This window comes from Opisthocomus hoazin, chromosome 11 (genome assembly GCF_030867145.1).
Source record: "Opisthocomus hoazin isolate bOpiHoa1 chromosome 11, bOpiHoa1.hap1, whole genome shotgun sequence".
Taxonomy (NCBI): domain Eukaryota; kingdom Metazoa; phylum Chordata; class Aves; order Opisthocomiformes; family Opisthocomidae; genus Opisthocomus; species Opisthocomus hoazin.
This window is the reverse complement of record NC_134424.1, coordinates 14355750-14369996: the sequence shown is the minus strand read 5'-3', so window position 1 is coordinate 14369996 and position 14247 is coordinate 14355750. Positions and strand designations below refer to the sequence as shown.

Sequence of the window (14247 nt, the reverse complement as noted above, 5' to 3'; positions counted from 1 at the left end):
AAATCACCAGCCTCTAACTACTGAAGAGGACGTAGAATTTATCCTCCGAGTTTCTGTAATCCAAGAAGGGGGAAGAGCCAGGGATGAAGCATCTCATCTCCTTTTGGCCTGTTTAAGAAAAGTATCACTGCCACAGCTAATGAATTTACTGACAGCCATATTAACGGAATATGACACAGATTTCAGTACCACATCTGATCCTGGTACTAAAGGAGATAAGGCAGCATAATTAAAAAAAAACCCAAAAAACTCATCAGGACTAAGTTTCTTCTTGTAGTAACAGACATGCACTAGCTACTGTATTTGTCATCTGAAGATCAGGCGGCTTTCTAAGCCCATGCACCAACCCTAGGGACTGCTGCTTAGAATCAAGAACACGTAATCTGGAGTGCACCTTGAAAGTATTTCAAGAATTGAGATCAGTTGATAAGAAAAATAACAACCTGAGGGAAAGTTTAATTCACTTCTGTCCATTGTGATGTTATTCCACGGTCCATCAAGTATCTTGTCCCTTCTACAACTTAAGATGAATAAAGTGCGTAACAGAGACCTTGCTTCCAAGATTACAACCTTACAGACTACTCTGAGGCAAACACCATTTTAGTAACAGAGGTTGTGTGATTTCATCTATTTACAGGAAGACTGAAGTACTTGCTTCAGTTCCTCTCTATGCTCCAATTAACACTACACACTGACTACTCAGTTACACCCAGGAATTTTATTGACTTTGTCTTACTACACTTCAGTGTTAAGCTGTAGCCTTAACCCCTCACGCAGATCCCATCATTCTTAAATGAGGCTAAAGATCTTTACTACTTTCTTTGATTTTGTGATATTACTCATTTTATAGCAGAACTACAACCTGCTGGTACGCAAACTGAAGCATGGTGACTCTCTGAAATATGAACTTCTATACACATGCTGTAACTCAAAAATGTAGCGGCTAAACAAAGCTCACCTAAAACTGCGTATTTAAGTACTTAAAAGCATTTTAAAGAATTAAACCAATGAAATCTTCATCTCAATGAAACAGAATATTTCCTTCAAGGTAATAGGCCTAATTTGTTTCTAAGTATCTATTTTTTAATTTAAAGTCTACCTCCAACTTCTTCCTTGGAAGAGGAGATGGCGTTTAATTTCTCACGGGCGTTTTTTTGTTTTAACTTATTGGGACAACCAATACAATCTGTATTAGAGATCAGCCACCTCTTATGAACAAGGTGGTCCTCTTAAGGTTTATTTCAAGGAACTGCATTGCTAGAAATACGCATATTAACAGCTACTGATCCAATGCATGGATGTATCAACTTTGGCTAATACATAATCAGCAATTCATTAAAGGTGCAAACAAAACCCTACTCACCTTACACTGTCTCCTGGGTTCCTGTTACATACTGGAGACAGTTAATGATCATATTCAAGAGCTCTGGAATTTTCTCTGCTTAGTTGCGTTCACAGTAACAGTACTCCCTAGAAACTTAAACCTCAGTTACATCAGAAGCTGCCTTGGACACTGCTCTTAATGTAAACTAGCTTCAGTTTACCAGACTTTGTCACTAGATTTCTTGCAGCAAGGATAACAAGACCCGGGCTAGAAGTCAGACAGGAGGTTACCCTAAAACTGCAATGAAATCATGCTTTGGGTTCCTAAAGACGTACAATCAACAGAGTATTTCAATTGGAAGATTGAGCCGTATTGGTATCCATACAGCAGAAAGGCAACAGAAAAATAGATTTTAAGATACCCAATAGCAGCAGCCTCAAAATCATGTTAATTTGAGTCTTCTGTCCTCTTATACCTCTGTAGTTCAAAAATATGGAAGCAGACAGTAGCAGTTGCATAGAGCTGATTTTTTGGGGTGACTATCACCGTTAATATTGACTAAATCCCTGTACAAGTGTTCAAGTTGACTTCTCAGGTAGCCACCAACAGAATCTGTGATTCTCCTGCTAGAACACATATTGGTTTTCAGATGTGGATACAACTATGAAACAGACATGCATGCTTTTCAGGCAGATCATATTTGTTTTATTACAATTTTTGTAACTATTAGTATTTTCATATCTGGATATCTTAAAGGGAGTTTTAGATTCACAACTTCAAAAGACACTTACAGAATTGTATAAGTCTTGATGACAGCTACACTACTGCACTGTATACAGCTTTGTTGCCCACCTTCCATGGCCCGCACTACATAGCTCCAAACAAGTGAAAATCTGAGACTGATGTTCACATTCAAGCTGCATGAAAGCTCACTAGTGGTAACTTGCAGTTCAACTATTTCAGGAAACAAGAAGAGCATACACAGAACTATACATTTTATCATTTTATTAGGAATAATTCCAAGTGGGTTATGAAGAAACTAATCCATTGAGTTTGATGAATTTTCCAAAATTTCTTTATGAAGATATGTTCACCAACAAACAGTAAAATTTCAGCAGAACTATTATACACTGGGCAAAAATAGTCAGGCTGATACCAAAAAGCAACATGCAACATAAAAAAAAAAAGATACAATAGAAAGGAAGACAATCTGCTGAATATTAAAAACAACCTCAACATGAGCTCTTCGCAACCAGCACAGAACTATTCTACCCATCAAATCCAATTCACACAAAGGCAAGTTGGGCTGACAGACCCAAGGATTAATAAAATGTTCCTCAGTGCAGTAGATTTGTATAGTGTTTTAGAGCATTTCCTTGGCTGGAACAAGCAGTATTAGGAATTCTTTTTGGCAAGGGAGAGAAATAAATACATACGGAATGCTACATTTTTAAATCAGCAGACTGTCTGAGGAATGAAACAGGGCATCAGTAAACTAAAAGTAGCAGGGAGGAAAAAAAAATTAAAACATTAATTTATTTGGGCTCAAGAGAGTATTCAAAACAGATCTGAAAGATGTCACAATAACTATATTCAGGCATTTAGACTAACAAGGGCAATAAAATCAGAAGATACACTTTTTCCAAGTTAAGGAGATTTTTACCCAAGCATATTGCTACCTTTGCAACATGTAGCTCGGTAAACAATAATTGGCAACAAAATAAGTTGAAACGCTGTAATATTCTGCCCAAATATCAGTTCCAGATACTGTAATAACCAAGATGCAAACTAACTCAGTTGTAACAAGCCTAGACCACTTATATCAAACATGTCCCTGGTGAAAGAGTCATCCAGTTTGAGTTAGCGTTTTGAGAGTTCATTTGACAGCCAGTCAAGTCCCTCATACAGACCAGTTCCTTGCGTAGCACAGGTAGCCTGGACATACCACTGTTAATGCAGAACACAGACAAAGATTATATTTACATAGTGACAAAATGCATTTTAAGTTATCACAGTATATGACACTCAGATACACACTCAAACAGTGGTCTTCAAATGCTGTTTTGTGCTATAAGTAGAGTCAGTATTGAGCAAATAGGAATTTTATAAGTTTTAGAAAGTATATGTAAGTAGATGGGATTCAGATGTTATTCAAAAACTCGTTGGCCTACCAAATGCTAGAACACCGTTTAGTGCATCAAGAAACAAGTAACAGAACTTGCTTTTAGTTCAGATGCTGAAAACTAGCTTCTTGTTTCTGAAAGACTGCTCTTCTTGAAATGGACGCGGAATTCTCTAAATTAACAGACCCCTAAAACGTCTTTATGGATACGATCTTAGTGTATCCACATACAGACATTAAGTGAGTATTACAGAAGGATAGATGGTTTATGTGAAGCAACCCTCTGTCTCAAAGGCTTGTGCAGATGGAATCTAACGATTCAGGAGCTACTTAATTTCCTCCCATCTTTGTAGCGGTGAGAATGCAGAATGCATGTTCTCCCCCAGAATAACAAGTATTGGGAAAACAGGAAAACCCACCATATACTATGTCAAACACGTTTCACAGCTATATTTCAGTGACAGACTGAAATACTTGTATTTTTCCACAAAAAGGTGAGAGATAAAACAACTGCAACAGCTGTACACATTGGATTATACTTCTAAATCACTTATTTTTAACAAGGACCTTAAACTATGCACTACAGAGTTTAATAGCAGGTATGTGCATCTTTCTACAGAAAGAGGTGAAAACTTCCCTTTCCTTTAAATGGAAGATTGTGTTTATGACCTATAATAAAGGAAGACAAGAGTACAACAACCAGGAAGTTTAGCACTTACAGTTCTGTTACGCAGAGACTGAAGACCTAGTTTATCTGTCATTTCACTGATTGCCATGGCATTTGGCAGATCTTGTTTGTTCGCAAACAGAAGCAGCACTGCATCTCGCAGCTCATCCTCCTGAAGCTAACAGAAAAAACGGTCATGTTATTAAAATAGTTTAGTACTTCAGTTAGTTCACCAAGCACTAAAGAAGTCTAAATACCAGTTTAAGGGTTATAAACATTTTCATTCTTGCTCCTGAAGTCATGAGTAAGTACTGAGTGAAATTTAACTAGTAACCCACAGAACCTCTCCTACAAGTAAGGAAATAGTCTTTCAATAGGCAGTTTAAACATATCAGCAGCTTGCTGCTGAAATTCTTCGTATCAATTTGTTTTTCCAAAATTCTTTATTAATCTGCTGTGTTTCTACTAAGGTTTTATGAAGGAAAGGTAGGTTCTGACACATTAGTAGTTCTAGAGCTAAAGCTCTCTACAGAGTTGTAGTTGCAACTCAGTGCGCTATGTGACCCAGAATTACCAGGTGAATACAATATGCACTGTAAAACTCCCTAAAATTTTAAAATCCTAAATCTCTTAGGGAAGCTGACATACATCCAAAACTACGACAAAGTATAACAATCAGATTTCAGAAGGTTATCGATATTTACCATTTTCTGCAGCTCTTCTGCTGCTTCCTGGATCCTCTCTCTGTCATTGCTGTCTACCACAAAAATGAGGCCCTGTAAGAAGTTAAGCAGTTTTGAAAACCCAGTGTAAACATGCAGCACTATTATAAAAACAAAAACCTCATACTGAGTATTGTGACTGTCCCCTCTCTTAAGTAAGCAAATTTGACAGGAATTTCTGTTTAAGCAACACAAGATGTCTGAACAAGTAAGCAGTAAGTTTCAACTGCAAAATAAAGCTAGGCCTTCTAAATTAAAAAGTTAAACAACACAAATGTCAGTTCATAGATTAGTGTGGGATTCTTTGGCTGGGGGTGGGAGAGACACCAGCAAAATTTCAGAACTTCTCTCTCCCTTTTCACTCCTTGTATCATGTTAAATGCAGCAAGAGAATCACAAGTGCTTCACCATCTCACATTTCACTGAAAAAACCCACACTCTTAAAAGTAAGGTGTGAATTTGTTTAAAAGTTTGTACCAAACTGTATTTATAATGGTATCTCTGTTATTAAAGTGTCCTCCTTCCACACACTACTTTCAAAATTTTAGTCTGAATGCCTTACATTTTGTCATTCTCTAAGAAAACAGAAGCATCTTTCAAAAATATTTAGTAACAGGGCTGAATAAGGAACTGAAATTAAGTATTACTCTATTCACAACAGTACTTTGCTAGCTCCTTTTCATGAATCCAGACTTCTCCATTTGTCTGCACCAATCACATGCATTACACTGCACAGAAGTTTCTTGGAAACAACTGAAAAGTCAACACAGAAAAAAAAACCAAACCAAAACTAAAAACAAACCTCTCAGTCTCCTGATACAACTTACCTTACTACCTGTGAACCAAAGGAAAGAATCACATTTACGTCACCAAAAATTACAGCAATCACATTGCTAGGAAGTAGAAGCTTTCTAATCAATCGGTAACAGTATCTTTTATGACATTTTTAGATACTCAGCATACTAAATACACTGATATAACACAGCAAAAGCTGTGTATTTTAAAGCTGATTAGAAAAAAATAATACACAGAAGGATGTTTAAACAATTACATTTTTAATATATAAGCCAGTGCCAGTTCAAACAGATCAAAGCATGGACACAGCAAAGTTGAAGGGTTCCTCACAAACCAACCAGCTGCTCTGGCACATTTCAGAACACTGGCAGATCCTAAAGGACTTCATCCTCGCCAGGCTACACTCACGACTCGACTGGAAGCCTTCAGGGTAACAAATCAGCTTCAACTAGAATAAAATCTGGGCATCCCTTAGAACTTGCAGGAAGTAGCGAGAAGCCCTTCTGAAAGGAAGGGACAGAAGACAACCTTCCACGTATAATGAGACTTTACAAAACAGGTCTTTAACGACTGCCATCTCAGAATTCTTACCTGTGTGTTTTGGAAATAATGCCTCCAAAGAGGTCTAATTTTATCTTGACCACCAACATCCCAAACTGTGAAACAAATGTTTTTATATTCTACTGTTTCCACGTTAAAACCTGAAATAAGAGAGTCAAACAGTTAGAAATAGTTAATGCTAATACCAAAGTGTTAATTCTAATCATAGTAAAGATAGTTATATCCCGAGTTATATTTCGCCCAAATATATATAAAATGGCTTATCAGAATTACTAGATCAAGAAGAAAATTGACTGAATAGAAAAAAAAAAATAATCAAATCCAAGTACACCACCTTTGGTTTGGCAAGAGTTTCAGCCACAAACAGCCAGAGGTTCATGGTGTTCGGGGGAAGTACTGCTACCTGACTTGCTCCTATACTCCTGAGCATCTCCTACTGGGCACTGTCAGACACAGGATTCTGGTCTAGATGTATCTTTGGTCTGACACAGCTACGTTACGGCAGTGCCACAAAGCCCATGTTTGTCTTGATTCTTACACTAACAGCAAAGACAGCAAATTCCTACACTCTTCAGAAGCCCACCTGTACAACACAAATTTAGAGCAACAAGAATGAAAATGTAAGAACTGGTTATCTTACCAATAGTGGGAATTGTGGTGACAATTTCTCCTAGCTTCAGTTTATAAAGAATAGTTGTCTTACCAGCAGCATCCAAACCAACTAGAATAAACAGAAAATTTGATTTAGTTCAAAATATGAACTACAGCCTGCTAATTTAAAAATATGCCATTTTACATACAGAGCATTTGTGGGGTTTTTTCTGAGAAGAAACACGTTTTTAAACACTCTTAAGTCACTGTTGATATACTACTGTATGTTTCTCCCCATCTCCTCTACCCAGTGCTGAGACAGGGAACAAGCAATGAAGAAAACAAGCTCAATAACACACTTCCATCCACAAACTACAGGCTCACAAGCTTCTAGTCATCTTCCTTAGTACTTGTATGACTTACGTTAAGTTTTATCATTCACTTTGAAAGTTTCTGCTGTGTAAGTATGGATGGTTTTAAATGCCTAGCAACAACCTATAAGCAGCACTCAGTTTCTAACTGATCACGTTTGCTACTTCGCAGTCAAATCGGGGAAGGTCTCGCTTACTCAACCTTCAGCTAAGGCCAGTTTCACATGCACCTCAACCAACGGGAGCTGGCACTATAAGCGGAAGGCACTTCAGTCTCCCTCACTCCAGCCTCTTGTCCCTTTGCCAAAACATTTCTTTTGCATTGACAAAACAACATACATTAGTCATCTCCAGTAGTCCCTCCGCATCTACCCCAAGGGCTGTAACTCCTCTTCAGCATACCACTTCCATTCACTGAGATCCACTAGGATGCTTTCATTAGGAGTCTCCAATTTTGATCTTTAAAGAACCACAGAATGGTAGGGGTTGGAAAGGACCTTTGCAGATCATCTAGTCCAAGGCCTTCTGCACTGAAATTTGCTCTTCTGCTTCTACAACAAAACTTCAGCTTGCTGTTTTTCAGTGTAAGCTATGTAGTAAATACATGATCCTTAAAAAAAAAAAAAAAAGCTGGAGCCTCAAAGACATTTTTTGAGAATCACCACCAACATTGCAGGCATACACGGCAATTTTCTAAAACTGTTTGTGCAACTGCTTATTGTTAGGCATTTCAGAACACATAAGAGCAACTCAAAATACAATTCTTTACATTAGACTCCAATGCCTAGCACATAAGCACCTAAATATACAGTAGGTACTAAACACCACAGCAACAGTTTGACTAAAATGTCTATTTGTGAAACCTAAAATAGCCAATAAAATTTCGCCCAAACAAAAATAAAACCCCTATCAAAGAATTAATTACATAATACTTGCACAAGAAACCAAATGTTCTCCTTGTTTGATAACATTCTTAAGTGCTCTAATTTCCTACTTGGTGACTGTGATATATTAAGCTTTAAGTGGTTTGATTACTTGACTATTAATAATACAATTGTTTCCTTAACGTTGCAATAAAATGGAATTTGAAATTACCTACTTATTCAGAATGAAGCCACCCACTTAAAAAGCCTCCTCCTTCTCAAGGCACAAACTGCTGTCACAGCAAACTAATTAAAAAAAACTATCTATAATTGTCCTACATTCTGATACTGTGAACAGGATTATACATGCCAATGCAGTTTCTTTGGTACTTTCACTGAATGTTAAAAAAAAAAAAAAGTTGGTCTAATTGTTAAGTGTCATGAAGGGGGCGAATATCTACCATCAAAATGAAAGCTTCTTGAGGGGTAATAAACTCCCTAAATGCTCAAATTAAAATTTAACAGTTCTAAGTTTGCTATTGTCTAAGTGTTGGTCTTTTTTAGAACCACACACAAGCATGAACAAAAAAAAAAAAAAGGCATGGTGCAGCAGAAGTTTCACAAGAGCTTGCAAGTCATGAAGCTTGTAAATTTTAGCATTTTCCCTACACCAATAAAATGTCATGTAGCCTTAGAAAATCCCTTAAACTAACTCTGAAACCCTCAAATACTCCACCTATGCCAAAACCCAATGTTTTTAGCAGCACAATGCTTGAAGCCCAACACTATTCTCACACAGCTCAGCTTCAAGTGAGCATTTGTAGGATGCCTAGATCTTTAAAAGAAAACATAATGTATGTACATGATACTATGCGATAGTTTTGCAGAAAATTAACATTGTTTAGTGAACCACCAATTAAAGTTACACACTCACACTCTTCTCCCACCTCTTCCCAAAAAATCCCAATCAGTTACCAGTAGAACAAACACTGACAAGATTTGTTAAAATTAGCAATGCAAGAAAGATGGCATTATCCACACAAATTGGTTTAGCATATTTAGGAGTTACATTAAAAATACAGATAAAGACAAAGAAAAAGCTATTCTCACTTCAAAGAATACACACAGGATATCAAGAACCACTTGAAGACACAACTCAGAGTTAAGAAATTAGAGACTAGTCCAGAACTTTAAGCTATTTCCTAAATTTAAGAAATTATTGCCACAGTTGTCCACTCTGCTCTTCTGCCAGGAGCCACCACCAGCTCCATGGTGCTGGCAGAAGGCTACATCAGCTATGTAAGCGCAAAGCCCAGAGACTTCCCTGAAATCCACTCCTAGCCACAATTCTAATTAAACTGTTGGACTTTGCATTGAGGCAGTGTTATGGATACATGTATTCTTTTTCTGACTCCACACTTGAGACAGGAGCTTTTAACTGAGGGAAGGCAATTTCTTCAAATCACCATAACCTTATTTGCAAAGACTGCCTCTTTTAGCCAAATTGCAAATGTTATGAAGTCTAAACAAGCAATAGTCATCAAGAGCACAGCCTCCATTCATGCTTCTTACTCCAATCTGCCATTTATTACCCTTTCTAGAACAAGAAGTATCAGAGCACCAAATCACATTTACTCTTCTGAGTCGCTTGGAAGAGTCTCTATCACTTCCAGTAGTCCAAGAATAAACACGTTTACACTCACACCAGAACACTAGATGTAAATATATGGGCTACTTCCCTGTCAAAGTTTAAGTTGATTTAACTATCAAGATTAAAACCTAAGTATTAAATCCCCAAATAATGTAAAGTATGTTTCTGATTCTACATTTTTCACTCTGATTCCACTGCCTGACTGACCACTGACAAGACCAAAGTGTAAGAATCTCAATGTAGGATATGGCGGTCAGCAGTTGTACCACAAAGCATTACACTACAAATGGGAAGCAGAGACTTGCACTTGCAAGCATTTTATCTTTAAACCGAGTCAAACATCCTCTTCCTCTAGCCAGAGAAAAAACATCTACAATGCCTTCAGTCGCTGTTAAAACCACTGTGGTTGTAAGCCCTTTACTCCTCTTAAGAGCATTTTATTCAGTCTGTCAGTCGTGTTTCTAAATCGAAGTGGTTTGTAGTTCACTTGTCCCTGGGAACACCACCCCTGTGACCACATCACATTCCTCATTTACCAACTTTCTACTTTGATCACTGGCGACTGAAAGTCAAGCAGCCAACACAAAACTACATATAAACTATAGACGCAGAAAAATTGAGAATTGACCTTTTAAATTCAAGACTAATAGATGTTGGTTGTCAGATTGAGATTTCCAAAGTTTCCTGTAAAAAATACTGTGCTGCTGCTTCCAACATGAATGTTTCCCATAATCAAAGAAAGAAAAAGCTTCTACTGTATTTAACCAATTACTGATACTCATGTTACAAACAAAAGCCAGCTTAAAAAAAAATAAAAATTTAACAAATCCCAGTTTACTACAGGTTTGTATTCCTTCACTCTTCTTTCACCTTTATACCAGATCACAGAATCGCAATCACAGAATATTTGCCCTTTATGCACTATTCCTCTTTCAGGTTTAGTTTCAATTGGATAAGTCGTTGGGGGACATGAAGGGGTCATTCTCAACACAGCTCCTCAAGAAAACACACTAAAAAAACCCGAACTGCATGCAAACCAACTGTGCTTAAACAAACAAACAAAAAAAACCCACACAAAAACCCCAAACAGCTAAACAGTTTTGAGCTGTATGGTGACACAATCCCCAAAGAATCTGACAATTTTTTTTCCCCCCAACGTATTTAATAATTACCCTTGTATTTTAAGCTCCTGAGTAGCTATTATCTCAGTTAACACTTGCACAACCACACCAAGACACAGAACACTAAATTATGATACTGAAAGGTGCACAATGAATCAGTAACTTTTTCAAGCACAAGAAACTACGAGTAAATAGTTTTGCAGATAGGTACACGCAGGGTTAGGACTCAGTTTTTCCACTCCAATGCACTGGCTGCCTAGTCTAAGTCATTCAAGCCTATCCTACAGTTATTTCTTCTCCTTTCCCTCATGTTACTTCCATCTATAAAGATGTAGAAATTATTTTACATTCATTCCCACAGAATCACATTAACTTAGTATTTCTGTAAAATACTTAATTATACAAGTGTAGCTTTTTAAAAAAAAAATTTCAGTAATAGTATACCATTAAACGTCCACTTTTTACCATAAATGTAGTTTGAGAATACAAGAGAATAGTGTGTCATGTTTGCTGTTGGTAATGGCACCTGATGAGAAATAGTCCAGTTCTGCAGAACTCAATAACACAAAGCCTGTCTTAAGAGCTAAATGAATTCTACTTTCTCTTGAATCCTGCAGAAACAGAAGATGGCTGTGAAAGGGAAGCCTGAATTATAAATTAATCACTTATTCATTACCAACTCACCCATGTAATGTTTTCCCCTAAATATTTCTCCATAAACACCTTACCCCATAAATTTGCTTCACCGGTATACTACTTAAATGCCTAGCCTTGTCCAGCTCATTTTCAAATCATAAATTGAAAATTATCACCTTGAGGAAAAGTTTAATTCAGTGCCAGTATTCATTTAAGCATCTCTCCTCCAAGTGCTGACACATAATGTAGAATGCTACAAAAAGCTTCTTTTCTGTGCTACAGGTACAAACCGCTGATGTGATCTCCAGTATAACACATTCTGCTTCCAAACATCCAGTTTAGGTCCTGTGATATACTCTCATCACAACACACCAAAAGCTTTTTACCCTCTTATTCTACATAATAAATATGGAGCAGTCTCATGCTCTGATCCAGTCCTGTATTTGAATATAATCCATGCCTTAAAATAAAAATCATTAAAAAGACGCAGTTGAACCAACTGCTGGAAAGTGGAGCTCCCTAACTCCTATCTAACCTAATTTTGAACTAATTACCTACCAACGAAGAAACTAAAGCCTTGCAAGCTGTTTTAATCTGTACGGCATTGCTTTCCTGTCTTCATTATTTTGCAGAATGCAACAGAACTACAAATACCATAGACACTATCTCATCCTGCAGCCAAGGTCTTTTGAATATTTTACTTCATTCATTCAGAGTCATATGAAGAGGCTGGCTGCTAGGGAGACAGTCAAATCACTTCCTTGAAACCAACAGATGTACTATGTTGTCTCAAAGACAAAAATCACTCAGGTTATTTTGAAGTGGATGAGAGTCTCTAATTTCAAGCAGTGAAGATACAATAAAAATTACTGTGCATGTAATAAAGACCTCTGTCATCACTAAATGCATGGAGAACATGGAAAATTGCAACTAAAAAAAAGCTGCATTATTGTGTCTGGTGTGCATACACAAGCAGTGTTAAGGATGAGCAGTGTACCAAGAAGTTTCACAGTTGGGATCCAGTCCCATTGCTGGCTACACTGAGATGGGCACTTCGTGTCATTTCTCAGGAAGCTCCTTCAGTCTACGACCACGAATCAAATTCCATTCACTTTGGTAACAGCATTCGAGAAAAACGTGGGGGTTAAGATCTGTCTGTACATACAGCTTGCGGGGATGGGCAGGTGGGTGGAAGCAGGCAGGGAAGAGCTGAAGCGGAGAAGGAAATACCGAATGCAGTCTGCACTTGCTTTGACCTTTCGAACCGTAGTCTTACAAGAGAGAATCTTCAAGAGCCACCGGCTTCAACCCTTACAGTCTGCGTCAAGAGGACCAGAATCTGATTCCAAATAAATAATTACAGGCAGACAATAAAACTAAACAAGCACCAAAAGACCAACCTACAGGGTTTTATCGTTTTGTACGTGGGGTACAGCAGAACTGCAGAGCACAGATGCCGCAAATCGGCCTTTCACAAGAGGCAGCGACGCACCCGCCTCAGTTACCGAAGACCGGCCATTATACGGCAATTTGCGAAGCTCTTGGAGTCACCACCTCCCGCCGGAGCAGCCCCTCCGTCCGGGCTGCGGCCTTGTCTCCGGGCCGGCCCCGGGAAAGGGACTCCCCGCGGCTTCTCCCCGGCCGCCGGGCACCGGCCTCCCCCGCCGCGGCCTGATCTTTGTTCCACGGCTCCGCCGGCTCAAGGCAAGCGGGAACGCCGGTGCGGGGAGCAGGGGCCGAGGCGCCGCAACGCCCCGTTACAGCCCCACAGGAAGCCCCCGGAGCAGCGCGGCCGCGACCCCCGACACCGGGACTGGGGCGGGGGGGGGGGGGGGGGACGACGACGAGAGGAAAGAGACCGAGAGCACGGCGAGGAAGAGGAAGGGCAGACACATCCCGATCCCCACCCCTTCTCCGCCGCTCCCTCACTTCCCAGACCCCGCAAGGAAGGGGGACAGAGAGGGGTCCCATCCCCCGCGCCCCGGGTCGGGGCGAGTCCCCCCCGACATGAGCCCGCGGCCCCCTCCCGCCGGGCTCCCCTCCCCCACCACCAGCGGGGCGCGCCCGTGAGGGAGCGGGAGAGGGAGAGGGAGCGGGCGGGCCTGGCAGCAGCCCCGCAGGGCGCTACGGCGGCAAGGCTGCGGGGGGCTGCGGGGGATCGCGGTCGCCCCTTACCCATGAGGATGCGCATCTGCTTCTTGCCGAAGAGGCGTGAGAAGAGCGAGGAGATGGTGAGGCCCATGGCGGCTCCGGCGCGGGGCTGGGCGGCGGCGCAGGGAGCGGGAGGAGCGCGGAGAGGAGCGACGGGGGGAGGGGGAACCGCGGCCCGGCGCCCGTCTGCGCTGACGGATCCCTCCGCGAGGGAGGAGGCGGCTTCCCGAGCGCGGCGGTCGCCCGGCGGCGCCGACTTATAAGGCGGCGGCAGCGGGAGCGGCAGCGGCTGCTCGGCGGCCGGTGAGCCTGGCTCGTTCGCTCTCTGCCACGTCACGCTCGCCGCGGCCGCCCGGCTCCAACGCGGCCACGATCACGTCACGCTCGCCACATCCCCCGGCGGCGGAACCGCCCCCCGCCGCGCGGCCCGAGCGCCCACAGGCGGCGGGGACTACCGCTCCCGGCAGGCGCCGCGCGCGTCCGCGCCCCGCGCGCTCCACCCGCCGCCGCCGCCGCCTGACGGGGGCTGTAGTCGCGCGCCCCCTCCCGCCGGGCCGCAGCTTCCGGCCGGCCCGCGCAGGGCAGGGCAGCGCGCGGCATGCCGGGAACGCGCACAGCCCAGACCGGCGTGGGCTGGGGGGGGGCCGGAAAGGTCATCGCGGCCCAGTCCCG

At 41.2% G+C, this 14247-nt stretch overlaps 1 protein-coding gene across 1 annotated transcript; it reads right to left on the bottom strand.

The window, feature by feature from the left end:
- Positions 1-2314: 2314 nt before the first annotated feature.
- On the bottom strand, positions 2315-13970 carry ARF4 (ARF GTPase 4). The gene is made up of 6 exons (XM_075432761.1): positions 13600-13970; positions 6832-6912; positions 6222-6331; positions 4818-4889; positions 4166-4291; positions 2315-3271 (listed from the first exon to the last, which is right to left on the bottom strand). Exons 1-6 carry the CDS (start codon positions 13664-13666, stop codon positions 3185-3187), a joined length of 543 nt encoding a protein of 180 aa, XP_075288876.1. The 5' UTR covers positions 13667-13970; the 3' UTR covers positions 2315-3184.
- Positions 13971-14247: the final 277 nt, after the last annotated feature.

Coding starts and splice junctions, on each gene's coding strand:
- ARF4 (XM_075432761.1), bottom strand. CDS start 13,666: ATGGGCCTCACCATCTCCTCGCTCTTCTCACGCCTCTTCGGCAAGAAG. Junction 4,890..6,221: donor ATTATTTCCAAAACACACAG/GTAAGAATTCTG, acceptor AACTTCTTACAG/GGCCTCATTTTTGTGGTAGA. Junction 3,272..4,165: donor AGTCTCTGCGTAACAGAACT/GTAAGTGCTAAA, acceptor CTGCATTAACAG/TGGTATGTCCAGGCTACCTG.